The sequence below is a fragment of the Eleutherodactylus coqui genome, chromosome 8 (assembly GCF_035609145.1).
Source record: "Eleutherodactylus coqui strain aEleCoq1 chromosome 8, aEleCoq1.hap1, whole genome shotgun sequence".
Classification (NCBI taxonomy): Eukaryota; Metazoa; Chordata; class Amphibia; order Anura; family Eleutherodactylidae; genus Eleutherodactylus; species Eleutherodactylus coqui.
The window spans coordinates 38351309-38376412 of NC_089844.1; the positions used below are offsets into that span (position 1 = coordinate 38351309).

A 25104-nucleotide genomic window follows, 5' to 3' on the forward strand; every position below is an offset into this window, starting at 1 on the left:
TACCAGAGCCTCCATGCCCGCCTGTATCACATCTTGTACCCAAGCTAGAGGCGGTACAGCAGGGTACTACAGCCTCCCTACAAGGGGTCAGTTCTCCACAATAAACGACCCTTCTGCTCTGATACTGTAATCCCTTATAACAACGTTACAATCACACAGACCCCTCCGACAACTTCTGGGGGGGATGGGTTTTACAATAAGTGTAGGAGGAGGGGGGCACCATGTGAGAAGAAATCACCCCAGCGCGCTTAAACCCGTCATCCGTGAATTAGTGGGCGTGCGTCTAATTATCATAGCTCCTCCTGCTCCCGTATATAGCGTACAGGGATTACAGTATAACAAGGCCCCAATGTCCTCTACTACTTCATTAGTATTCCACTCAGTGGGCGTTTCCCAACTCGAGAGCCGCTCCTTCTTACGACGCGACCTGCTTTATTATTCGTCTAGGCAGGGGGTGTGTCCTACACTGCAGCTTCTCTTAGTTTCCGTATAGCCGTATAGCACACGCGAGGATTGGGAGGCAGACTCCGCCCCCGTCTTCTCTGATTCATTATCTTCCCTGCCCTTCTCTACATAGCCCCGCCTTCTCCAAGGTCCCTCGTATTTATACAACCAGTAGGACTAGTTCAGGCTCCCGCCCATGGGCGTGGACTCCGCGCTCCGGGCCCCGCCTTCCTACATAAGACTACTGTCTGCGCAACTGACAAGTCACTTCTCACAGAGATCCGTCACCCAGGCTCCGGTGAGAACATCCCCCACTGCCAGCTTACCCGACCCCCTGCGGCTACGACACCATGGTGAGCTCCATAAGCCCTCTGATGCCTCCTACTGTAATGCAGCTTCTTCTTACTGCAGATGTAGGCTTGACTCTAAATGTTTTGGGGGGAGTCCAGCAGCGCCCCCGTCCTGCAGCAGGTCTGTATCATCTATCGCTGATTCTTATGTAATTGTAACCCTGGATGTGGCCGATGGAAAACTAGAAGCCTGCGGAGCACTGCGTTCCTTACCTGTCCCCCCTCTAAGGGGCCTTGTGTACGGAACGATCGTTTGTGCGAAACGGAACGATAATCGTTCGCTTACCATTCGCCGTTCACTTTATGCAAGCGGGAAAAAAAAACCGGGCTTGTCGTTTGCTGGATGTTTAGTGTAAAAATGCGCTTTCGCAGACCTTCCTAGAACCCGCCGACGATAGATTGAATGAGCGCATTGATCCGCTCGTGTATATGTACGGCGCTGGAAAAATGACCCGGTCAATGTTTTCTCTTTCCAACACGCCTGGTAAGCGGACCCTAAAAATCCCAGCTCCAAGATCTATTGTCTTCATAGTCATGTACTATCAGATCCAGCACTCTTTAGGGGGTCTACGACCCCTCTGATACATGAGCCTGTAGCAGCTGGCGGTCGCACGGTAGAAGGATCGGGCGTTGCAGTATTTCATCACAACGTGTTACAACACAGTCCGGGTTCTTCCCCTTCTGCTTCTACACAGGAAATTAACCTGCACTTTTTGAAAATGAACTGTGCCAAGTTCTACTACGTGTAGAGATGTAGCAGAGCTGTGTTTGTCATGCTCTTGTTTGCTCTGGAGGCCGGAATCCCTCTGATCATTAGAACAAGGGGGTCATTGTAGGTGAGACGTCTGGGGTGAGCCCGGCTGCAGAGCATGGAGGTAATCCTTCATGTAGGAGCCACACGTAGGTCTCCGACACATTTGACGCGTGTCCGAGTTGCACCGGATAGGTACGGGCACAGCTCTCATCGGACCTGTCCTTGTGCTGTCTGATGCATGGATGGCGGGCACATTGACATGAATTTGCGGGTCAGTGATATGGGCAAGAATGGGATATGCGCTGAGTTTTTTTTTTTCTATGGGGCCGGTTTTTCCGTGAACTGATGATCTGGGTGATACGGCAGTGTGCCTAGACTATATGAACGCCAACGGCACACGGATACAAACGCACTAGCGTCCCGGAGGCCTTAGGCTAGGCGCACAGTAGTGGTAACTGCAAGCTCCACCCAAGAGGCTCATTCGCAACCTGCATCAGGCGGGCTCTGATGAGCGTATAAAAACATGTCCGTATTACGGATGGGTTGCGAAAGTCATTATATCCGCATTCTATGTGGAGGCAAATACGCAAAAACTAGATCATGCTGCATTTTCGAAAAACGTTCGTAAGGAATATGGCCGTGTGATTAGCTGTGTATTGGGGTCCGCTCAACACAGACCTAATGTGGAAGAATAATACACTGGTTTGAAAGTCTCTTCAAACAGAGCATGAACACCTATCTTCCAACTTGACTTGTCAGACGGTCGAAAAGTCACAGGCAACCCATTGTAATATCACCATCTCTGCCACGTGACCGACTCGGCTCTGCTACACGATCTGATTATACTATCCGTTCTGATCAGTCTGCAGGGTTGTGGGAATTTCAAATTCCCCTCCTCTAACGTCATGAGTGCCATTTACAGCAGCCTGGACTCCGTGATCGGCAGTCACCATGGTGGAAATGGCGCTGATTTACTGAACGTTACCCTCTTCTTGTCATTTTGGCCCCTGAAGGGCCGACGACCCCCACAGCTCCAGTAAAGGGGGTGATGGCAATGATTATATCGAGGGTATTGCCTTGCCCCAACTTCTTCATGTATTCACTTCCTTGCAGCATCTTCTTCCAAAGTTGAAATTCCTGGAGGGGTTCACATTCTGCAAGAGCCGCTCCCCTCTGACTGCTGCAGAGTGCGGACTGAATGACACGTGGAATCACCTGTCACTGAAGGGCTTATGGGGTCACCCCTCCCCCTTTAGGGTCCCAGCTGCTGGGGGCGTCCCAGGCTCCTTTCCTAACTAGGTAATTGTAGTAGGAGTCGCTTGGTGCAGGAGATTTCTCCATGGGGCCTGTTTATCTTTGGCTTGTCACATGGAGAATTCGCAGCACCTGCCTAACACAGATCCTATATTTACACAGACACATCAGGGGAGCGAGCACATGGCGGGACGGCGGAGGCCGCGCAGGGATATCTAGTGTCTAGTCTAACATAGGCGCATTCTGAGGATTTAAAGGGTAACTAAACTTATTTGTAAATTTTTGACATGTGATCGTAACATGTCAAAAGTTTTGATCAGGTGGGCTCAGCCGCTAAGACCCCCACTGATTGTTTTAGCAAACGGCTGAAGCATTCATCTGAGCGCTGTGACTGTTTGCTGTATCCGTCCCTGCTAGGAGCAGTGTACAGACTCTGTACACCGCTGGCCATGACAGCTGAGCAGGTACAGCGCTCGGGTGACTGCTTTTTCTCTTTCGTTTTGGCAATCAATGGGGGTCTTATCACCTGAGCCCACATGATCAAAACCTATGACATGTCAGAAGTTTTCAAAAAGTTTAGATACACTTTAAAGGGGCTCTCTAACTTTTGAAAAGTTCTGCAACTTGCATTCTAGTTCTTCGCCAGCATCTAGATCTCTGCCTGCTGTCAGAATCATGCATTCTCACATTCACTAACAGCTGAAGGGTTGCCACTATTGCATCCTGTCCAATCAACATGGATTTTAGGCTGATACACTGTATGAGTCAAGGTAAAATGTAGCAAATCTACAACCAATTTCCAAAGATGCTGTATTTTGTGGATTTCTTCTGGATTTTTGCAATGGATTTTACCCTTTGCAACAAAAAGTGAAGATCGGACAGTTTCACAGCAAAATTTGCACATAACACAAGGCGATCCTGCTACGGAATTTTGTCCCTATCCGGCATCCTTTCGGGTGATTTAAAGGGGTAATGCCACATTTGAAATTCTCCTCTACCCACAAGATAAGGGAACAGGTGTCTGGGGATCCGACTGCTGAGACTTCTACAGAGCATGAGAACAGTGGTCCAGTGTGCCCTCCGTATGAGTGGAGAGGCGGTCAAATGTGCCATATGGGATTGATGGAGATAGCTGAGCTCCGTACTCCGTTATCATAGAAATGAATGGAGTGCGAGCGTGCAGGCTTGACCATTGCTCCATTCATAAGGGGGACAAGGGACCCCTGTCCTCATGATCCCAGCAGATGGACCCCCCGCTGTTCAGAAACGTATCACTTATCCTGTGGATAGGAAAAGTTTAAAACTTAGCACAACCCCTTTAAAGGGACGTCAAAGCTGAAGACTCTTGTGCTGCGGAATGCAATCTATTTTCCTCTGTTCTTCTATAGGAAGATGAACAGGAAGTGCAGAAATAATGATATTCGCTACTGTATCTCCTAGTGTGGATCCTCCAGATGCAGCTATGTGGCTGACTGATATCAGCCACTGGTCTTATTACGCAGCTGCACTATAATGTGGGGTCTTGTGGCCCTTTAACACCAGGATGTGTAGAGTCCTGCATCTGATTCTGCACAGCTGGATTATGTATCACTTGGAATCTAAGGTCATGCATGCCTGGACTCCCAAGTGCTGCGGCCAGTGGTCCTTACAGCTCATTAGAATGTAAATAAGATTGCAGGCACTGAACCATAGCATCCTCCTATATACCCAGCCGTGATGGCATTCAAGTTATGCCAGGCTCTCATCTGCTCTGATAACAAGGCGGCTGAGGAGAACCCCGGCCTTGTCAGTATTTGGTTTATTGACTCGAGAAGGGTCAGAATTTCTGGCTCCGTAGAAACCTTGTTATCTCATTCATTAAAGTGAACCTGTCACCAGTTTCACGCTCCCCGGACCACTGACTGCATGAACCCGGGACAGATATGCCCATTCAGCCCATGTATAGTATCTTTAGAAACATTCTTGCATTTCAGAAAAAAACATGCTTAGAAGTTTCACTGTAACGGAGCTCCAGTCAAAAAGGCGGGCCGCATCGGACTCTTCCTGCCCACATCAAGGATTGACAGCCTTCTCCCTATACACATGCAGGCAGAGGAGCTGTCACTCTTGACTCTGTGGCCGGAAGAGCCCGATACGGTCTGCCTTTTTGACTCGGAGCTCCGTTCCAGCTGAATTCCAAGCGAAACATCTAAGTATGTTTGGTTTTTTATGAAACGCAGCAAAGTTTCAGAATATATTATATATGGGTGGGCTGAATGGGCACATCTATGCTGGTATTCATGCTGCCAGTGGTTCAGGCAGCATGAGCCTGGTGACAGGTTCCCTTTAATATCTGGCCACCATTAAAGGGGAACTCTGTCCAGATGTTGAAAGCTAAACTTTAAAGCAACCCGCCGATCCTGTACAAAGATGGCTACACCTCTGCGCTGGCTGCCTGGTGCACACTGTGTATTAGTAGGCATCACTAGTCTAAAACACTACACACTGCTTTGATTGGCTAGTGATGTCCATGTGATCAGATCTGGCCAGTCAGAGCAGCATGTAGGGTCTTAGAGTACTGATAGATACTAATGCACAGTGTGCATCAGGTGGCCAGAGAAGCTCTGTGACCATCTTTGTTCAGTAGGGGAGCTTTAAGAGTTAAATCAGAAGTCTACAAAACCCTCCTCTTAATTTTCCCCAATGGACATACCCTTCAGTCTCAGAAAATCCCTTTTAATTAATCTATTGATGACCTGTCCTCAAGATAGCTCATCAATAGTTGATCAGTGGTGGTCCACCGCTTGGGATCTCCGACAATCAGCTGATTCAAGTCACACAGCACTCAAGTGGGCGCCACGGCCACTTTATTCTATATCAAACAGTGTGTTGTTGGCGGGTATCCCAAGCGGCAGACCTTGCCGATCAACTATTGACGACCAGTTGTGAAGATAGGTCATCAATAGTTTAGTCTTGGAAAATGCCCTTTAACCATATGGATTAACTAGAATTTAAAGGGGAACTCCAACCCAGCTATGACATTTTTGTGGGACTAGATTTCGCCTCAGATTAACATCAAAGCCCATTTTTGCCCAAAGTTGTGTTTATAGCAGCCTGGGAAGCTGAGATCTGGGCTGCTGTATACTCCTCACACTGGAGAAGCTGCTTTATCTGTAGCTGTGACTACTGGAAAGATAGTCGTGACCCGAGAATTTCTGTCACTGATTAACCAAGTAGTATTGTGACCTGGAATTATGGGTCAAAAATACACAATGTCGTCAGTCAGTGAAAGAAGCTGACGTTCTTCGCTATAAGGGAGGTTTCACGCAGGCGAGAAAATCGTGTGATTTTCGCCTGATGCAAAAGGCAGTAAAACAGCAGATTATGAAACTAATGATTTCCTTCCCATTAGCGATGTTTTCACTGATGAGAGCGCTTTCTGCGATGTGCGTTTTTGTTTTCTCTCCCATGTTTCCCTTTGAGCCTCCTTTTTATCGTATCGTATCACCACAAACTTGCGTCCCGATTTTAACATTCGCATGTTCTATTGACTGTTGTGTGAAAGAAGCCTTAAAGGGGTTCGATGGAGTTACGATGGTCTAGCCTACTGCACTGCTGTCATTCAAGTGCCCGGCCCTGAGCTGCAATATCAGGCACGGCCGCGGACGAGGGTGGTCTCTGTTGTGTTTGTTTGTTTTTGTTTTTTTTTTTATTCCAATCTCCAACTCCCCTTTAAGACTGGACTGCTGGGAGTTGTAGTTTTAAAACTGTTGGAGTTCCGCATGCACATTGCAAGCATATCGTACCCCACAGATTTCACCACAGTCACTATCCATATCCTGTTTGTCGCCTTGTAAAATGGCGGTTACTCAAATATAACATCTCGTGCTGCGGTGCTGTCACAGTTTATTATTAGAGTGCAGGGTCATCCCCCCGCTCGGTGTCACATGCCCCCCGCTCCGGCTTACTCTACTCATTATATTTCATGGGTTTCTAAATACAGCCGATGAGAAGGCGGCCGCCGCAATGTGGCTGCCATTTAGGAAGTGACCGACTAACTTAATGCGGGTGTCTGCGTGAGGCGGATAAGAAGGGGGGCATCACAAGAGCGCCATTTTCTTAGATGAACTTTGAAGTGGCGGGTGTCACCCCTCCAGCAGCACAGAGTATTTCAGCAAAGAAGTGTGCTGATTCGCACACAAGACCGCGGCGGGACCCCCCCTCATGTCGCCCACGCGGGACCCCCCCCCCTCATGTCGCCCACGCGGGACCCCCCCCCTCATGTCGCCCACGCGGGACCCCCCCCTCATGTCGCCCACGCGGGACCCCCCCCTCATGTCGCCCACGCGGGACCCCCCCCTCATGTCGCCCACGCGGGACCCCCCCCCTCATGTCGCCCACGCGGGACCCCCCCCTCATGTCGCCCACGCGGGACCCCCCCCCTCATGTCGCCCACGCGGGACCCCCCCCTCATGTCGCCCACGCGGGACCCCCCCCTCATGTCGCCCACGCGGGACCCCCCCCCCTCATGTCGCCCACGCGGGACCCCCCCCCCTCATGTCGCCCACGCGGGACCCCCCCCTCATGTCGCCCACGCGGGACCCCCCTCATGTCGTCTCCCTCACCTCAGCTGAGCTGCGGATGTCTGGCGTGGCTGTGGAAACGTATGGCCGCAGATTCGCGTGCAGACTTAACCCTCTTCAGTGGGCACATCTGCATGCAGAATTCCTGACACAGAAGTGGCGCCAAGAAGTAACGCGTTTCTTTCACACATGGATTTCAATTTTGCGTGTGTTAAAAAAAAAAAAAAAAAAGTTTATGCGGCACAGATTCCACAGCAAAATTCCACCATGTGAATATACCCTACGGCTGCCTTCACAGCGGCGAGCGCGATATCGGACCGAGAAACCCGGCCTAATATCACGCTTGTCAACGTGTTTTTTTTTAACCGCGAATGTGAGGCCTATTTCATGCAAAAACCGCCTCAATACTTCTGACTTTCCGCTTCCCCGGGGCTTGTTACACGCGCGTTGGAGGAGCGCCAAGTGTCTTATTGTTTACAAAAGGAAACATCACGTCGCACTCGCGTGCCCCTCGCGGCATTGTTTGACAGTCCCGTTGATAACCATGCGTGATGCGTTATGAGGGACGCAAAAAAAATAGAACATGCAGCAACTTTTACCTAACAGGGAAAAACATTGCTCGTGTATGACTCTATTCAAAAGAATGGCGTTCATATTCGTGCGTCTCGTAAAATTCGCACGAGAGTGTAGCCTTAGTGAGGATAGGGTTGTATCACCATGTGAGGCGGACCCCGGATGTACATACTGGATGTGTGTAGGGGTGTAGGTGTAGTATACGAAGCCTCTGGCGTTTTCACGGCACATTCCCTTACCGTCCCGGTCTCCTTCTGAACGAGCACTTAGTATGGATGTCTGTGGGCCTGTGTTGTACAGAGCCTATAGAAATCTATATGGAGAAACTGCCCTTTTTTTTTTTCTTCATCATGGCTGGTGTCATCGGACGCCATACTGTAGGGAGGGTCACAGAAGTAGACCGGCACCACACTCTTACCAAAGCTGTCTGAAAGAAAACCTCTCCTTGTTGCTGATGGCAACCAATCGCAGCGCAGCTTTCATTTCTTATACTGCTGAGGTAAAATGAAAGCTGTGCTGTGATTGGTTGCTATGGGCAACAAGGACAGTGTGGTGCGGCCTGCTTTTCCATGGCCATCCTGTACAAAGCATTACTTCTATAGGATAATGCAGCACCTCATGGAGGTGCTATATGGCGGTCCTTATAGTAGGAACTCCTGGGCCACCGCACCGTTCGTTTGCATGAGGCTTTGTGAGAATTGCTGTTCGTTTAAGGCGGATACGTTGATTTTGATTGGCTCACAGGACCTGTAAGGCTGCCTTCACATGCGCGATAAAATCAGGTGATGCGAGAGTGATCGAAAATGCAGAATTATGAAACCAATGACTTTCATGGTTTCATTCCAATTTGCGATGTTTTCACTTATGCGATGTGGAGCGGGAAAAAAAATCGCAGCAGGTTCTAGCCTATCTTCCTACATTTTTTTTTTTTTTTTTTTAATCTTCCCGGTTTCCCTTTGGAGCCTTCGTTTTATTGCAACGCACAAACTTGCCACTTTTGCGCGATGCGTTTTTAACATTAGAAACTCCTATTGTCTGGGAAAAACGTACGAGAAAATGACGTTCTTTTTTTTTATTATTTGTTGCTGCGATTGCCAGTGTGAAGGAGCCCTTAAAATGTTTACACGTAGCGGAAATGCTGCAGAATTCCATGGTAAATACTGCGCTCTCCCACTCACCTCTGAAGCCTTGGCCTCTTGGCGCTTCCTTCTCTGGCACCCGGTGGCCTTTACTGCACATAGCGCCGCTGGTCAGTTGATGCGGATGTGATTAGCGGCGCTGCGCTCACTAGAGGCTGCTCATTTGCTTGTGTGTACGATTACACTGTGCAACACATTTTTTTTTTAATTTTCGTAACTGAAAGTAATTGATGGGTTTCTGGCAAATTAAAACCTGCCGATTAGACCAGTAAAACTTTTTTGCATTTTAAAAATTCGTAACTCCATTATCCATCAACGGCGCTGTATGAGGGCTTGAGTTTTGTGGGGCGAGTTGTATTTTTCAATGGTACTACTTAATGTACTGAAACTTTTAAAAAGTTCTAAATGGAGTAAAATAAAAAAACAAAAAACTAAATTCCGCCATCTTTCGTGCGTCTTGTTTCTACGGCGCACAAACTGCAACAAAAATAACAAGATAACTTTATTCTATGGGTCAGTACGATTGCTACAATACCAAACTTATGTTGTGTCTGTGTCTGTCAGTGTGTTTCTCTGTACTACATCTTTTTAAAATTTATTTTCTGCCGCCATCTTCTGCGCGCAATACCTTTTATTTTTCCGTCCACATAGTTGTGCAAGGGCTCATTTCTTGCGGGACGTCCTGTAGTTTGTGTTAGTACCATTTTGGAATACATACGACTTTTTGATCACTTTTAATTGCATTTTTTTTCTTGGAGACAGAATGACCAAAAAAGCGTATTTCTGTCGGTGTTTTTTTTTTGGATGGCGTTCACCGTGCGGGGTGAATAATGCATTACTTTGATAGATCAGACTTTTACGGAAGCAGCGGTACTAAACGTGATTTTGAATCTCTTATTTAGTCTGACCAATGACCTGTAAAAACACAGTTCATTAATTACAACTTTCTGCTGGATGATCCGCAGTGTGTACACCATGTGGAAACATACCCTATATGTTACATAAACCTACCCTTATAGTGCTCAGTCAGCACACGGTGTGTAACAGTGATTGTTGAATAGTTGTGCAATCACTTTTGTTATTCTTTTGATTAAGCAAGGTTAATGGTGAGCCGACGGGATTAATTGTATAGGCAGATTTCCCAAAAATACAATACAACGGCAAATAGATTACATTATTCCCCATAATTGGAAAACCGTACGTGGCCGAAAGACGGATATCCTATTTGAAATCGGCGCGCTAAAGTTACTGTAAGCCGCCTATCTGCTTATCGGTTACAAAAATTGTGTTGCACAGTGAATCGTCCCGTGTAAGAGGACCCTTCTCAGGTCATACTGTAGGTTTTGACATGATCTTATTTACATAAGAGCGCGGCCGCGCCGCCCCACATTCCACAAGTAGAGATTATACCTGCTAATCCCGCATTTCAGAGCAGGTTATTAAAAGTTCCAAGTCCGAGCGTTCGCTGCAACTATCAGTTACTTCATGCAGGTACAGCGGCGGACAGCTCTACTCGGTGACAGAAAAACGGCGCCAAAATGCAGATCTGTAGAGAATATGACCTTTTCATAGACTTTTTAGAACAATCAGTAATAAAGGTCACCTCCCCCTTAACATAAAATTACGTCACTGAGGGAGATTTACTAGAAGTAAGGAACAATGGATTCCAGCTCTCATTTTTCAGCCATCTTGTTGTTTGCTGTGGGTAGTCTAGTTTCAGACGAGCGTATTGTAATACGGAAGCGACGTGTTACAGGTAACATTACAACCGTTATTTTTTACGTGAAAATACTGCTGCGTATTTGCCCGATTTAGAAAATACCAATATGGAGGTAAAAACTGAAAAAAAATAGGTCATGCTGGGTTTTAAAAAGAAAAAAAAAGCAGCCATGTGTCAAGGATACCCTGTCCACAAGTATAAGTTAAAAAAAAAAATGTGTGTGTACTGAGCTTGGTTCTGGTGGCGTATTTATGTTATAAGCTCTGTTCCGGTACCGTATTCATTCACTAAGCTGTTCTGGTGTGCGTATGCTGCTTTCTTGCCATTTTCTGCAAAAGCAGAATACAGGCAGACTGCCTATTAGAGCAATATTTATAGCTGTGGAGACCCAGCCATGAGACCTCCTGGAGAGTGAAGGTCAACTGTCCTTCAGAGAGGGAGAAATGCAGCAATTAAAGTATATTAGAGAACTGCTAGCAGTGCAATACCCTAATACACAAAGTAAGGCCGCCTGCAGACGGCTGGGTCGGATCCGGCTGCAAGAATTCCCGCAGCGGGACCCGACCCGAGCGTCTGCAGAGAGCAGCGCATCACTCACCTGCTCCCACGGCCTCGGCTCTTTCATGTGCCAGCTCCACTTTGCGCATGAGCAGAGAGGAGCCGGCGGCCAGGGAGTGACGTTTCTGTGCGGGGCTCACAGAGAAATGGAGCATGCCGCAATTTGTTTGCCGCGTGAGATTTCCTATGGCAGCGACCAGGGGCGGAAATTCCGCGGGAAATCCTGCCGTGGAATTTCTGCCTGTCTGCAGGCGGCCTTAGGCCTCATGTCCACAGCACGTGTGGATTTCCACAGCAGAAGACGTGCTTGTCTGTGCGGAAATTATTTTTAAATGCTTGCCGGCAATTGCAGATGCGATTTATAATTTTTTTTTTTTCCGCTTGGATGCACTGCAGATCACATCCTCGCGGGAAAAAAAAGAATCACAAGCCCAAAGTGCCTGCCTTCCCCCTCCTCCCCACCTCCCTGCATGGTCTCCAAGCAACCAAAGAGGTATCTGCCTACAAATCCGCAATTGAATTGCGGATCGCTCGCCTCCATAGAGATCAATGGAGCCCATCCCTGTGGAATCCGCGGTTAAATGGAGCATGCTGCGATTTTCTTTTCCACACTTGGCATCCAGAAATCAAATCCGCAGGTGTTGATTGAAGTGCGGACGCCCCATGCTTCACTATGGGCGGCTTGAACTGCGATTTCTTTTCTGCACGTGGCATCCGCAATTCAAATCCGCAGGTGACAATTGGGCCTGACAGGAGTTTAAAATATATTCCTCTTTGAAAACTCCAAACTTCTAGTGACCGTTTACTTCTGATGACATTGATCTATGTGAAGCCTGATGTAATAATGGCGCCCTTGTAGTTTGTTTTGTAGTCTGACCATATGTTGTGCTTTTTCAGATCTTCAGGGCGAGACCTAGAATGGCGGGTGCAATTATCACTGTTGCCTTAAGCGAAGGGTGTGCAGTCTTGTTTGTGCAAGTTTGGCATGTTTGAGGTGGAGGTATACTTATATCAATAATGGAATGTGAAAACCACCAGGCTACAGATAGTGTACTGTCATGGAAAACATCCCGCCCCCTGAAGAAGGCGTCGTTGGCTGTAAAACCCGGCATGCAGTTCCATCTCTGTAAATGCTGAGTTGTGGTGATTAGATGAACGGTCTTTTAACTGTGAGAAGCAGCACACACTTTTACCACAAACTTGGTGGGAAGCGAACAGCTGATACATGCTCCAAGAAGATCCCGACCACAGATCCAATCTTCAAGCACTTCCAAAGAAAGTAGAAGGAGCAGCAGACTGGTGCAAGAGTAGAAGTTCACATCCTCAGAGCACAGAGGATGCCTCTTGATTAGATTCCACTGAGAAACATAGACAACATTTCGGCTTGAAAAAGGCTTGGTGTCCAGCCGAAACGTTGTCTGTGTTTCTCAGGAATCTAATAAAGAGGCATCCTCTGTGCTCGGAGGATGTGAATTTCTGCTCTTGCACCAGTCTGCTGCTCCTTCTACTTTCTTTAAATGAACGGTCTTGTCACCGGAGGCCCTAAAAGTGGTTCCCCCTTGGCCTATAAGAGGCTCTCGGAGGCTCCTTGTGTGTAGTGTCCTCTTCTTCCGCTTGTGTAGAGCTTGTTGACCACTAGCCGCCTCTACGATGCAGAGAAGAGATTTCACCCCGTTACCAGAGTCTGAGAGGGGCGCATTATTGGGATGTGAGAAGCTGGATGGTTGTATTGTGCAAACAGCTGTCGATTGGTGTCAATCTAGAGACCCAGTTACAGCAAATGTGGAGTGATATGCCGCAGGATACCATACAGAACCTGTATGCCTCCCCCCCACATCTTGTATCCAAGCTAGAGGCGGTACAACAGGGTACTAGAGCCTCCATGCACCCTGTTTCACATCTTGTATCCAAGCTAGAGGCGGTACAACAGGGTACTAGAGCATCCATGCCTTCCTGTATCACATCTTGTATCCAAGCTAGGGGCGGTACATTGGGGTACTAGAGCCTCCCTACAAGGGGTCAGTTTTCCACAATAAATTCTCGTTTTGCTGTGTTATTGTAATCACTTATATCAACATCACAATCCCACAGAGCACGTTTAATTCCATTCTGACAATTTATAGGTGCTTTAGATTTTTTTTTTCTTTTTGACAATGAGTATATATTTTATATATAGCCTAGACATCTGTACATTCTTGTCACACTTGTGCTGGTCTATGGAATGTTCAGTTGCTGTTCTCTGCAACTTAACAGTTTGTGTGCATTGAAATGTTACTCCTTCAGTCTTAAAGGGTACGTCCTACTTCTGAGCATAAATTTTACAGCTCTTATACAGATAAGATGTGCATAAAGGGTGGAGTTGCTATGTACATAAATTACATTACTCATACCCTACTGATCCTGCTTTACATCCTGCATTATACTCCAGAGCTGCACTCACTATTCTGCTGGTGGAGTCACTGTACATACATTACTTATCCTGTACGGATCCTGAGTTACATCCTGTATTCTACTCCAGAGCTGCACTCACTATTCTGCTGGTGGTGTCACTGTGTACATACATTACTTATCCTGTACTGATCCTGAGTTACATCCTGTATTGTACTCCAGAGCTGCACTCACTATTCTGCTGGTGGAGTCACTGTACATACATTACTTATCCTGTACTGATCCTGAGTTACTTCCTGTATTATATTCCAGAGCTCAAAAGTTGTCTTTTTTTTTTTTTTTTTCTTTTTTTTTCCCCATGCCTTTCCAAGATAGTCTAAAAAACAGTTTGGGGTTTCAAAATGGCTTTTTAGGGGCTTAATTCTTCAGAGATCTTAGCTTTGTTTGGTCCAACTACATGCCAACGCTTGCTGTCTGGAACAGGTTGATCTTCCATGTACAGAATCTATGGTGGCCATGGAGAGTAGAGCCCTTACTCAGGTTGACCCCATCTTCCAATGTGGACCTGCCCTCTGCAAATAAAGAAACTCAACTGGCCCAAAAGACTTACTACCCTTCTGTCATATGAAGGAAGGACCCTCCTAGGGGGTTGTAATGGCATGGAGCCTCATAAGGAGAGGGCTATGATCATATATGTGACAAACCCAGAAAGTTAAAACCCTTTTTCTTAAGTTTATTTATCTTTACTTTTTAGAGGGAATGTATTTCAGTCCACGTTGGCCAGGCTGGAGTCCAGATGGGCAATGCCTGCTGGGAGTTATACTGCCTGGAACATGGAATTCAACCAGATGGACAGATGCCCAGTGACAAGACCATCGGTGGAGGAGATGATTCCTTTACTACATTCTTCAGTGAGACTGGAGCTGGTAAACATGTCCCCCGCGCTGTGTTTGTGGACCTGGAGCCCACTGTGATCGGTACGTATTGTAGATAGGGTATAGGATAAGTCCTTTTACTTCTCTCTACCTATCAGCCCTCGGTCAATACTTGGCAAATGTATGTTAGATGTTCGATCACTTAATGTGATGTATTATATGCAGTTACAGAGCTGCTCCTTATTAAAGGGGTATTCTTGGCCATGTATATCTTTTTTTCCCCATTGATTTAACTTTTCATAATAGAGCCAGTTTCCCATATATTCACCATGTATTATGGGCATTGTCTTGGCCTGGTTACTGGAGATACTGTGTTGCAAATATGCAGAGAATTTCCTTGTAGCCTAATGTCTTCTTTATGTACTTTATTTTCTAGATGAGGTCAGGTCTGGTTCCTACCGTCAACTTTTCCACCCGGAACAGCTTATCAGTGGCAAGGAAGATGCAGCCAACAACTATGCTCGAGGCCATTATACCATAGGCAAGGAGATCATTGATCCTGTTTTGGACAGAATCCGCAAGTTGGTGTGTACTACTTTACTGAAGGTCATTTCTTTCATGCCATTGACTGTTCCCCATGGTTAATTGTGCGCTCTCTACTCTTCCAGGCTGATCAGTGCACAGGTTTGCAGGGATTTTTGGTTTTCCACAGTTTCGGTGGTGGCACTGGATCAGGCTTCACCTCCCTCTTGATGGAACGTCTCTCCGTTGACTATGGCAAAAAGTCCAAACTTGAGTTCTCCATCTATCCAGCACCTCAAGTTTCCACAGCTGTGGTTGAACCCTATAACTCCATCCTTACCACCCACACCACACTGGAGCACTCAGACTGTGCCTTCATGGTGGACAATGAGGCCATCTATGACATCTGCCGCAGGAACCTGGACATTGAGCGCCCAACCTACACTAACCTGAACCGACTCATTAGTCAGATTGTGTCCTCCATCACAGCCTCTCTCAGGTTTGATGGTGCTCTGAATGTGGACTTGACAGAGTTCCAGACCAACTTGGTGCCCTACCCACGTATCCACTTCCCCCTAGCCACCTATGCCCCTGTCATCTCTGCAGAGAAAGCTTACCATGAGCAGCTCTCTGTGTCCGAGATTACCAACTCTTGCTTTGAGCCAGCCAACCAGATGGTGAAATGTGACCCTAGACACGGCAAATACATGGCTTGTTGCCTGCTGTACCGCGGTGATGTTGTCCCCAAGGATGTCAATGCCGCTATTGCTGCCATCAAGACCAAACGCACCATCCAATTTGTGGACTGGTGCCCAACAGGGTTCAAAGTTGGTATTAATTACCAACCACCAACTGCCGTTCCTGGTGGAGACCTGGCCAAGGTGCAGCGTGCTGTGTGCATGTTGAGTAATACCACTGCCATTGCTGAGGCCTGGGCTCGCCTGGATCACAAGTTTGATCTAATGTATGCCAAGCGTGCCTTTGTGCACTGGTATGTTGGTGAGGGTATGGAGGAAGGAGAGTTCTCTGAGGCTCGGGAGGACATGGCTGCCCTGGAGAAGGATTACGAAGAGGTTGGGATAGACTCTTATGAAGATGAAGATGAAGGAGAGGAATAAAGTGTCATAGTCCATAACTGTACTTATCTGCCACAACAATAAACATCAGATGAAATGTTAGATTGTGATTTCGTATTTCACCTCTACTTTTTTTCTTTTTTTTTTTTGAAGATACTATTTTTTTTACACAATGGGCAGGTCTGAAGTACCTATGGCATATCTATACTAACCACGGTATGAAATACAGTGAGAAGTATTTACATCCATATGAATCAAGGATATTAGTAGCCCGACTTCTATAACCCAATGTCTTAAGGCATGTTGACCCTTAAAGGCATAACTAGGAGTCATGGACATGAGCAAATTCCGTAATGCCCTTCACATGAGATACATGAGAACTAGAAGAAATGTGCAAGGAAAGAATGACACTTGTCTGCTTACTAAAGGAAATTTGACCTTAAACCGTCATTGCCTCTGGGTCAGTAAAACCTGCAGGACAGGTCACTGATGCACTGGGGAATTTAAAGGGACATGTCATCGGCAAAATCACTTTTTAAGCTGTTTCCATAGCGGTAACCAGTATGAATCAAGCAGGGCACACATACTTTTACAAAAAAAGGCTTAATGCATTTTTAGAAATTCTCACTTTTATCAATATGCACCTAATATGCTAATGATCTGCCTCAAATCGGAGGCGTCGCCAAGATATCTGAGTCAGCAGGTCATTCTTCAAACCCAGTCCCTTCTCCAGTTGGCTGCCGTCCCCCAAAGTCAGTACATCAGCGCTGAGATCCCACGCATGTGTAGTGCATCGCTCTGCTGTGAAGTGAGGTATATTGACCTTGACTTCACGCCTGCACCAGGGCAGGAGTGAGGCACTATTAATGCGCGGGCTATTGACACTAATGGAGAGACCATTGACAACAGTCAGCTGGAGAAGGGGCTGGGATGCTGAGCTGACTCTGAGACCTATTGAGAAATGTGTTTCTAAACACTTTACCAAAGCAAGGCTAAATGTATGTATGCCCTGCTTGATTCGTACTGTTGCAGCTATGGAAGCAGCTTAAAATATTTTGCTAGTGATAGCTTCCTTTTTAAATATAGGTTGTAGAAGAGGCAAACTTGGGTCCTTTGCAACTACCGTGTTTGCCTGAAAATGAGCCCTACAGATAAAATAAGCCCTACCCCAAAAATAAGTCCTGGCTACACTACATGAAAATGAAAAAGCAATACATTACCTAGCAAGCGCCGTCTGGTTCCCCCCACTGGCCTCCACCGTTCCAGCAGACTTGCTTGCAGTTATCAGTCGCCGACAGAGCATTGTTCACTGGTAACTGGGTTTGTAAACCCTGCCTTCAGCAAGCGATTGGTTCTCAAGCGCCATGGCTCAGCCAGAGCAATAACAGCCATTGAATCGTAGCTGAGCTGCGGCGCTCAAAAAATCAGAGCAATCGCTTGCTCACGGCGTGCTTTGCAAAGCCCATTACGAGCACGTGATTGAAAACTGCAAGGAAGCCTGCTAGAACCAAAGAAACCAGCGGGAGGGACCTGGACAGTGCCTGCTAGATAAGTATAAGACACCCTCCCCCCCCCCCCTTGAAAATAAGACCCTGTTCCTCTTTTGGGGCAAGAAATTATATAAGACTAGGTCTTATTTTCAGGAAAACACAGCAGCAATGTGGAGGTGAGATGGAGGCGACTACACCATCTTAAAACCTATTTGGTCTCACCCGATCGGTCACACTCCAGAGTGTTCAGCACTTGACTAGTTTTGAGTAATTTCAGCTTTCACTTTATAATCCTAACATCCAGCGCTCTTTTTGCCCATGGCTGGCAGCATTCCACTAATACACAGTATAATGGAGGGGTTTAGTTTCATCTGTTACATATGTCAGGATGAGGGTCATAATTATTTAGAATACACTGTCATGTCTGCTGCAGTGCTTGAGAGGGTCTGAGGATGACGGATTCAAAGACCACCACCGAGGGCATCCCTGCCATGGTCCACCCCTTCAGATCCTGCATTAGACATGACACAATGTATCTAATCTCAAGTATTCCTAATGTAGAAACATAGTAGAATACACTGACTGGTCACTTCCTTGGAGCCCCCGACCCTCTCGTGATTGGAGCTTCCCTGTATGGCAATTAGAGCCGTGACCCCGGAGTGCAGCATAAAACCACAAGACCAATTTCCTGTGGATCAGATTCAACGTGAATATACATTATAAAAGGGAAAATCCAGCGTCTTCCATCAAGATCTGGTCAGAGTACGGGATGCACCCATTGGTTGGGAAATATTGAGATGCTGTTTGTGATTTCAGACCCCTGCTGCCTTGAAGCCACCAAAGTATACATCCAATAAGAAGGAAACGCACCACTGGCTAGTACAGGGTTTCCCAACAGGTCATGTTTTCAGGATTTCCTCAGTGTTGCACAGGTGATGTAATTATTGTCACTCCTCAGACATTGCCACAGGTGTACTTATAGGATATCCTGAAAACATGACCTGTTGTGTAGAAATGATAGAGATGAGCGAATGTACTCGTTTAGGGCGATTTCGCAATCGAGCACTGCTTTTTTCGAGTGACTATTTGGGCGAAAAGATTTGGGGGGCACCGGGGGTGAGCGGGGGGTTGCAGAGGGGAGGGGGAGAGAGATCCCCCCCCCCCCGTTCCCCACTGCTACCCCCCCCCGCTCCACCACGCCGCCCCCTGAATCTTTTCGGTGCTCGATTGCAAAATCGCCCTAAATGAGTACGTTCGCTCATCTCTACTGTTGTGCCTTCAGGACTTGAGAAACACGGGTCTAGGATTTTAGACGCATTTTAGGCTTCACTCACATGAGCGTATTGTTGCAGCTTATTACGTGTGCAGAAATCCTATAGACTTGGATGGGGTTCTTGAGACATTCGTATTTTACACGCTGCGTAACAAATAAGAGCACGGTCTATATTTGGTCACTTTACACGCTCAAGCCGCCCATTCGAGTCTATAATATGCGTAAAATATGCAGTGTGTATGCGTATACGTGGGTATGTATTGCAGTTTTATGCCAGTTGCTAAGAAACCGGACGGGAAAATACAACTTTCGGCATCATTTGTGTCTGCTTGCATGGGGTTTTTTTTTTGTTCAATACACAAAAAACACAAGTGGCATATCCAAGGATCAATACGCTGTACACACTGCAGATTTGCGCAATGTATTTTATATGCTTGTGTGAGTGAGGCCTAAAGGGAAACGCTCATCTACTTTTAGCCCTACAAGCTCAGCTTCATACTTCCCTCACCCAGTGTTCCACTGGTGTCGGCACAGGAAGCCGCAACTCAACGCATTGAGTGCCGCTGTTAAGTAGTCCGCCGGTTATAAACTTAGAACCTACTGTTTAGCTTAGTGCTAAAAGAAGGTGACAGGTTCCCTTGAATTAATAGCTTACCTATTTTTAATCAGTTTCCACGATACATAAACCGGCCCGACAGGTTGTCCCAGCAATGATCATTCCTGGAATCGGTTTACAGGAATGATCATCGCTAGTGATTATAGGTTGAGTGGGACGGGGATTGTTGCGCCCCGCCCGACCCCTTTCACAGTAAGCAGGCAGTCATAGAGGAGTGACTACCTGTTTAGATGGCAACTCGTTCTTCAGGTTTTCTGCACGCATAAACTGAATGATAAGAGAATGAATTATTCAGTTACGGCCTGCATTCATACTGAGCGATAATCACTTGATGCAAGAATCTGAACAATTTATCGGCCTTTCTGAAAGGGCCCTTTAACTCTTCTGGTCTTTCTATGGATGATTAATCCTAATTATCTGAAGTGATATTTCTCTGTGATGAAGCCTGATGAAGGACAAAGTCCAAAATGTTGCTAGTTTTTGTGCATCTAAATAAAGATTACCTATTCTTAAGTGCATCTAAAATCCTAGACTGTCGCGGCGTTCCTTCTTATTGAATGTATTCCAACGAGGCTTGGTCATTGGTGCCAGACTAGTCAAGGTTTCACTGCAAACTGTGTGGGGTTTCGTAATGGTGTAGAAAGTCTACAGCGAATGATGTGATCGTGGAAAAACATCCAGCAAAGGGGGATCCTGTGGACAGAAACAACTTAATGAAAGGGGTCAGGAGGATGTCAAGAATTGTTCTGACAAACAGGCGCTGCACAGCAGCCGAATACAGCGCTGATGTGTCCAAACAAACAGCTTTTTCCTTACCACAGATGGGCTGTAACAGCAAACAGAAAGGCTGTACTCCAGTGGGCATAAAACTACTATGTGTACCAGCACCCCTAAATGGTCATGTGCCCGCAACAGTCCTGCAGCCACTAGGGACAAGGTACCCTTCTGCACCACCACAGCTTGTGTTGCAAGGTGACAGATCTTACTGTGAAGCTGCCAGCTATATCTGCAGATGCGAGTCGCCCTCGCTCTGACACAAAAGGCGATTGTACTCCACAATGTGGGCAGCAGCTTGGCTGAAAAAGCAGGTAAGAAAACAAGCCGCAACTGACTAATCATTGCTCAATTTCTCCAGTGTCCCACACATGGATCACATGCAGAGGATTTATAGTGAGCCTGCCTGAACAAATAGCCTTATCCTAACAAGGACAGTCAGGAGCTTTAGGTAATGGACCTTGAAATACTCAACTGCCCCTGCCGTTAGCCGAAGAAATTAAAGGGCTTGTTCAGCGGTGACTATCATACTATAGCTAATATGTAGCCACTAGATCACTGGGTAAAAACATTACTTATCCTGGATTAAGGGCCATTTACACAGGACGCTTACCGCTCAAGATTCATTCAAACGAACGAAATTGAGCCATAATCGTGCCGTGTACATGCAAAGTTATTGTTTACTATTCATTCACTTCTTGTTATTGCTGATTTTCAGTCAGCATGAAAAACAGTGCTGGATCGTGGGATTCTCACTCAGCGCTTCACCTAGATCCTTTACTGATCCAGAGGTACATCCTGTATTATACTCCAGAGCTGCACTCACTATTCTGCTAGTGGAGTCACTGAGTACAAACATTACTTATCCTGTACTGATCCTGAGTTACATCCTGTATTATACTCCAGAGCTGCACTCACTATTCTGCTGGTGGAGTCACTGAGTACAAACATTACTTATCCTGTACTGATCCTGAGTTACATCCTGTATTATACTCCAGAGCTGCACTCACTAGTCTGCTGGTGAAGTCACTGTGTACATACATTACTTATCCTGTACTGATCTAGAGGTACATCCTGTATTATACTCCAGAGCTGTACTCACTATTCTGCTAGTGGTGTCACGGTGTACATACATTACCAATCCTGTACAGATCCTGAGTTACATCCTGTATTATACTCCAGAGCTGCACTCACTATTCTGCTGGTGAAGTCACTGTGTACATACATTACTTATCCTGTACTGATCCAGAGGTACATCCTGTATTATACTCCAGAGCTGTACTCACTATTCTGCTAGTGGTGTCACGGTGTACATACATTACTGATCCTGTACAGATCCTGAGTTACATCCTGTATTATACTCCAGAGCTGCACTCAATATTCTGCTGGTGGAGTCACTGTGTACATACATTACTTATCCTGCACTGATCCTGAGTTAAATCCTGTATTAAACCCCAGAGCTGCACTCACTATTCTGCTGGTGGAGTCACTGTGTACATACATTACTTATCCTGTACTGATCCTGAGTTACATCCTGTATTATACTCCAGAGCTGCACTCACTAGTCTGCTAGTGGAGTCACTGAGGACATACATTACTTACCCTGCACTGATCCTGGGTTACATGCTGCATTATACTCCAGAGCTGCACTCACTATTCTGCTGGTGAAGTCACTGTGTACATACATTACTTATCCTGTACTGATCCTGAGTTACATCCTGTATTATACTCCAGAGCTGCACTCACTATTCTGCTGGTGGAGTCACTGAGTACAAACATTACTTATCCTGTACTGATCCTGAGTTACATCCTGTATTATACTCCAGAGCTGCACTCACTATTCTGCTGGTGAAGTCACTGTGTACATACATTACTTATCCTGTACTGATCCAGAGGTACATCCTGTATTATACTCCAGAGCTGTACTCACTATTCTGCTAGTGGTTTCACGGTGTACATACATTACTGATCCTGTACAGAGCCTGAGTTACATCCTGTATTATACTACAGAGCAGCATTCGCTATTCTACTGGTGGAGTCACTGTGTACATAAATTACTTATCCTATACTGCCCGACTGATGCAGAGTTACATCCTGTATTATACTCCAGAGCTGCACTCACTATTCTGCTGGTGGAGTCACTGTGTACATACATTACTTATCCTGTACTGATCCTGAGTTAAATCCTGTATTAAACCCCAGAGCTGCACTCACTATACTGCTGGTGGAGTCACTGTGTACATACATTACTTATCCTGTACTGATCCTGAGTTACATCCTGTATTATACTCCAGAGCTGCACTCTTCTGCGGTGGAGTCACTGTGTACATACATGACTTATCCTGTACTGATCCTGAGTTACATGCTATATTATACCCCAGAGCTGCACTCACTATTCTGCCGGTGGAGTCACTGTGTACATGCATTACTTATCCTGTATTATACTCCAGAGCTGTCCTATAATGCTGCAGCGAGGGTGGTGGGTGGGTGTCAAGTTTTCTTCCCTACACCATTAATGGACGGTGTGAAAACACTTCCGCGAATGTAAATTACCTCAGCAAATGCTGTGCAGATACTAAGCTAGCAATCGATGGTGGGAGATTTCAGCTCTGGAGCCTGCAGAATTGTGCATGCAGCAGTGAGGTAAAACAGGTGATAAACCTTTTAATGGCTACATGCATAGTGTGCATCAGGTAATCAGAGAAGCAATTTGGCCATCTTTGTCCAGGACCAGAGGGTCGCTTAAAGTTTTTGCATTTGTGAATCGGATCATTAGTCACATTTTCTGGGTGTACTTGCCCATTAATTAGGCCATTTGTGCAGCACTACAAGAGCCTTCAGGACTGCAGTCTGCACCTGACTGTGAACTTCTGCTCTGAGAGAATGGGGTGTGTTCAGTAAGGGAAAGAGTCACAACCATAAAGAAACAGGATGTTGCTCAGGTTAAACATTAAGCGGTTTTGGCTTGTGCTCGTCTGCCGCAGCCCCTCGCCTCCGCGAATGAGACGATTCACGTTTATACTTAGACACACAACAGCTGTGCCGCGCTCTCTGGGAAATGACATTTTCAGGGTGTGGTGGGGTCATCTTTCTATTTGCAGATACAAGCTGCTGCTGCTACAACTATTTTTGCTTTTAGCAATATTCTGCAGGGGAACTTCACAGCGCCATCACTGGTCACAACTGGACTAGCAACTCATGCAAAAAGAAAAAGTTAAAGGGGTTTTCCAGGGAAATACTATTGATGACCCATCCTCAGGGTAGATCATCGATAGTTGATCAGCCAGGGTCCACTGCTCGGGACCCCAACCGCTCAGCTGAGCAGGCGTGTGCTGTGAGCGCCGCAAATACACAGAGGTTGGCGTGGAAGCCTCCGCGCCACTCTCTGCGTAGGGGCCAGCTCTTGTAACTGCATGCACAGGTCTCATTGAAATCAGATTTTCAGATAACTTAGGCAGATCTACTCGCTTATATTAGTCTCATCGTTTTTGTAATATACTTGCATTAAAAATGTTGTTGCTTTACCACTGTAAATCATGTTTGAAGTGGCTGCCACGAGGGGGACTCCATTCCAGCTTCTCTACAATCCACTGTCTGTCATTAGGTATAGAGCTTTTGTAGTAACAAGGACACAGATGTTTTCTTAGCGCTGATGGAGTTATGTGCATAGGCGTGCTCCCGTGCGCTCAAGAGGGTGCAAGCTGACAGATCTGCAGACACTGCGCTGATGATCTCAACAATCTCTGCCTCTTCTGGGGAGTTTCGGTGAGTATACACACAGTATATTGGGTTTACTCACCCTTTGGTCAAAAGAATCCTGTGAAAGCAGAGGGGCAGGCCTTCAGATACTGCTCCCCTGCTGACTGGACTACAGATTGTGCAATGCAGCTTTGAAAGTAAGGGCAAGGAACTACAAGGCAGTGAACTACTGTCAGAATACTAGACTTGGTACACCCCCGCTCCGATAGTGGATTGGAAACAACAATTGGGAAAATTACCTGAAAATCGTAACTTACAGACATGAAACAGGGTGCAAACAGCAGCAAATGGACAGGTAAGGAGAACTTGGTGTATTTTAAGAAATTGGTTGAAAACTCAGGTGCACTTTGAGTAGGTTTACTGATTCTCCAAAATTAGAGAGCTATGGTTGAAAAATAGACACTACTTGCTTTATATAGCACTTGGCAATTTTATTTGATAAATCCGATCATGGGGAGAGCAACTTTACCCTTATTTCATATTAGAAGGCATTGCCCTTTAAGAGAGTTTCCAGAAAGACTGTAGGAGTTTCTACCATTACAAAACAGGTGGAGTGAGCGCTTCCCCAATATTATGACTGTAAGCATGACGGCGATGCTCCATTATAAGGTCATCTACTCCTTCCTCCCATATTTACACTAACATGACAAGTGTCTTTTAATTTATACTTCACTTTGTAGCTGAGTAGGTGGAAATGCTGGCAGTGGGGTGACATCATTGACTTGAATGTTACTGCCATCGCTCTAACGATATGATGATAATTACCCAAGCTCGTTTGCTATTAAACTAAGCCTCAGTAAATCTTCCAATTACAGTCATAAAACAAAGGTAAACCTCCCAGTCACGTTGGGCCGACGCCTGCAATGTGCTGAAGCTGCACCCAGGTATCATTATACAATATACAAAGTGATGCACACTGAATGGGCCCTTTATTAGAGCCCCAGCCCCTTCATGATTGGCGCTTCCCTGCATGGGAA

At 46.3% G+C, this 25104-nt stretch overlaps 1 protein-coding gene across 1 annotated transcript; it reads left to right on the forward strand.

The window, feature by feature from the left end:
- Positions 1-643: 643 nt before the first annotated feature.
- Positions 644-16317, forward strand: LOC136576322 (tubulin alpha chain). Its single transcript, XM_066575517.1, has 4 exons — positions 644-797; positions 14497-14719; positions 15054-15202; positions 15286-16317. The coding sequence occupies exons 1-4, from the start codon at positions 795-797 to the stop codon at positions 16255-16257; spliced, it is 1347 nt and encodes a 448-aa protein (XP_066431614.1). The 5' UTR covers positions 644-794; the 3' UTR covers positions 16258-16317.
- The last annotated feature ends 8787 nt before the right edge of the window (positions 16318-25104 follow it).

What these genes read in the sequence shown, in the direction of transcription:
- LOC136576322 (XM_066575517.1), top strand. An exon ending in CCTGGAGCCCACTGTGATCG is followed by an intron (nt 14,720 to 15,053) that starts GTACGTATTGTA and finishes TTTATTTTCTAG; the next exon opens with ATGAGGTCAGGTCTGGTTCC. An exon ending in TGGACAGAATCCGCAAGTTG is followed by an intron (nt 15,203 to 15,285) that starts GTGTGTACTACT and finishes CTACTCTTCCAG; the next exon opens with GCTGATCAGTGCACAGGTTT.